Below are 2,166 nucleotides of genomic sequence, written 5' to 3' on the forward strand. Positions count from 1 at the left end.
GTTTCATCCCAGGGTACCCAAAGAGAAGTTGGACAGTAGCCCCATGTAAAGGGAACTAGGAGCTTTGGTCAACGGCAAGTTGAACCTGAGTCAGCAGTGTGCCCTGGCAGCCAAAAGGGCCTGGGGTGCATCAGGCACAGCACAGATAGCTAGTTGTGGGAAGGGACTGTCGCCCTCAGCTCTGCGCTGGTGCGCACCAACGTCACCTCAAGTACTGGGTGAAGCCTTTGGGTGCCACAATAGGAGAAGGACATAAAACTGTTGGTGTGTCCAAAGGAGAGCAACAAAGACGGTGAAGGGCCTAGAGGGGAAGACGTATAAGGAGAGGCTGAGGGCCCTTGGTTTGTTCAGCCCAGAGCAGAGCAGGCTGAGGGGAGGCCTCATGGCGGCCTGCAGCTCCCTCACAAGGGGAGCGGAGGAGCAGGCGCTGAGCTCTGCTCTCTGGGGACAGCGACAGGACCCGAGGGGACGGCCTGGGGCTGGGACAGGGGAGGGTCAGGCTGGGTGTTAGGGAAAGGTTCTGCACCCAGAGGGTGGTGGGGCATTGGGACAGGCTCCTCAGGGAAGTGGCCAAGGCCCCCAGCCTGCTGGAGTTCAGGTAGCATTTGGACAATGCTCTCAGACATAGGAACAGAATCAGAATCTCAGAACAGAATCTCATTTTAGTGTAGGACAGGTTTTGCTTACATGACTTTTTTTTTTGTGTGTTTTTTGGGTAGTCCTGCAGGAAGCCAGAAGGGGGACTGAACGATCCTTTTGTGGCTCCCTTCCAACTCAGGATAGTCAATGATTCTATGATAAGTTCCCCCTCACTGTAATAGACACTGATTTCCTTCCCTTTGTAAGGAGGTATTTTAAACCTACTACTTACCATGAAAAGTAGCTGTTTTGGGGTCAGATGCTTTGAATGCTTTTGGTTCTTAGTTCATGCTGTGAAGAAGGGGAAAACAAGTAGAAAAATAGAAATGCACATAAGCTGTTTCAGGACCATTTCTGGGGTGTGGAAAAAGAATTGAATGAACAATCTCATTTTAGTGTAGGACAGGTTTGGCTTACATGACTTTTTTCTTCCCTCCTAACAGTATGTAGATGAAGAAGATCTTGTCAATGTCATCAAAGGCTTCAGCACAGTCACCAAGGAACACACCACATTCACTGATACCCACCTCTGAAAATCTCAACCACCTTCTCTAGAAAATGCGAAGTGGGTAATTTGCCAAAAGCAGCCTGCATGGACTTTGGGAGAGGGGATACGTCTGCAGATTCTGCATCCCACACCCACTAGTTAAGAAATAAAACTGTTTGTTGGGGGCTCAGGGTACTAGTTACCCTTTTTCCACCACCTTTAATTGTATAGTAAAAATTGTGTGTTAGCACTGATGTCTCAAAAAGGTATGAGGAGAACAGTTGGAAAACCTGTAAGTTATACAGTAGTAGAGGACCATGGAAGTAGAGGCACTCATCCTTCTCTCTCATCCAACTTTCACAGTTGAGGAGGGTTTGTGGCGGGGCTGGGGTGCTTGTATGGAAAATCTTTTACCTGTCCAGAAAAGCTGTATGTGGCTGAAAGGGGCCTTTGTAGAAGGACAGATGTGGATTTATTTGACCTGACAGAGCTCCACCACAAAACTGTGTTCATGCATTAGTAAATAAACAGCAAATGAAGGAAGTCTTATGAATTTGCTTTACCTTTTGCCTCCTCTCTCCCTCCTTCTTCCCTGCCCCCTTGTCTCAAATAAAAAAAAAATAAAGCAAGCCATTAATTAATATTTAACTCCGAGCATACTTTTTCCAAGGTAGAAAACCTCCTAACCCACTCCCTGTTAAACAGTCGCTGTCACAGCCTTCCCTTTTGCTTACGTATTGCTAATCTACAGGCAATATAATTTGTTCAACACCCACAGTGAACCAGGAGCAAACATCAAGCCATCAGCACAGCACAGGTAGGAAATATCATGTCAAAGCACTTGTAATTGAGAATTATTACACCACAAGAGTAGACCTACTCCCATATTCATCTCTGTCCTCTTTCCAGAGAAAGAGGCAAGGAAGCCCTCAAGAGACTGGCACTTCAGTGCATTTTGCCAAGCATATTTTTCTGCATGCTCTCAGTCACAATCAGAAAAACCCATCATCTGACACCATAAATTTTCAGAAAGCACAAGC

At 46.6% G+C, this 2,166-nt stretch overlaps 1 protein-coding gene across 1 annotated transcript in view; it reads left to right on the forward strand.

Moving 5' to 3' along the window:
* The window catches only part of USH2A (usherin), a 420,079-nt gene extending 418,367 nt beyond the window's left edge, over positions 1 to 1,712 (forward strand). The window contains 1 exon segment of the mRNA XM_040551919.1: positions 1,083 to 1,712. Within this exon segment, the coding sequence (XP_040407853.1) occupies positions 1,083 to 1,172 (90 nt within the window). The 3' untranslated portion in view covers positions 1,173 to 1,712.
* Positions 1,713 to 2,166: the final 454 nt, after the last annotated feature.

Source organism: Cygnus olor, chromosome 3 (genome assembly GCF_009769625.2).
Source record: "Cygnus olor isolate bCygOlo1 chromosome 3, bCygOlo1.pri.v2, whole genome shotgun sequence".
Lineage (NCBI taxonomy): Eukaryota > Metazoa > Chordata > Aves > Anseriformes > Anatidae > Cygnus > Cygnus olor.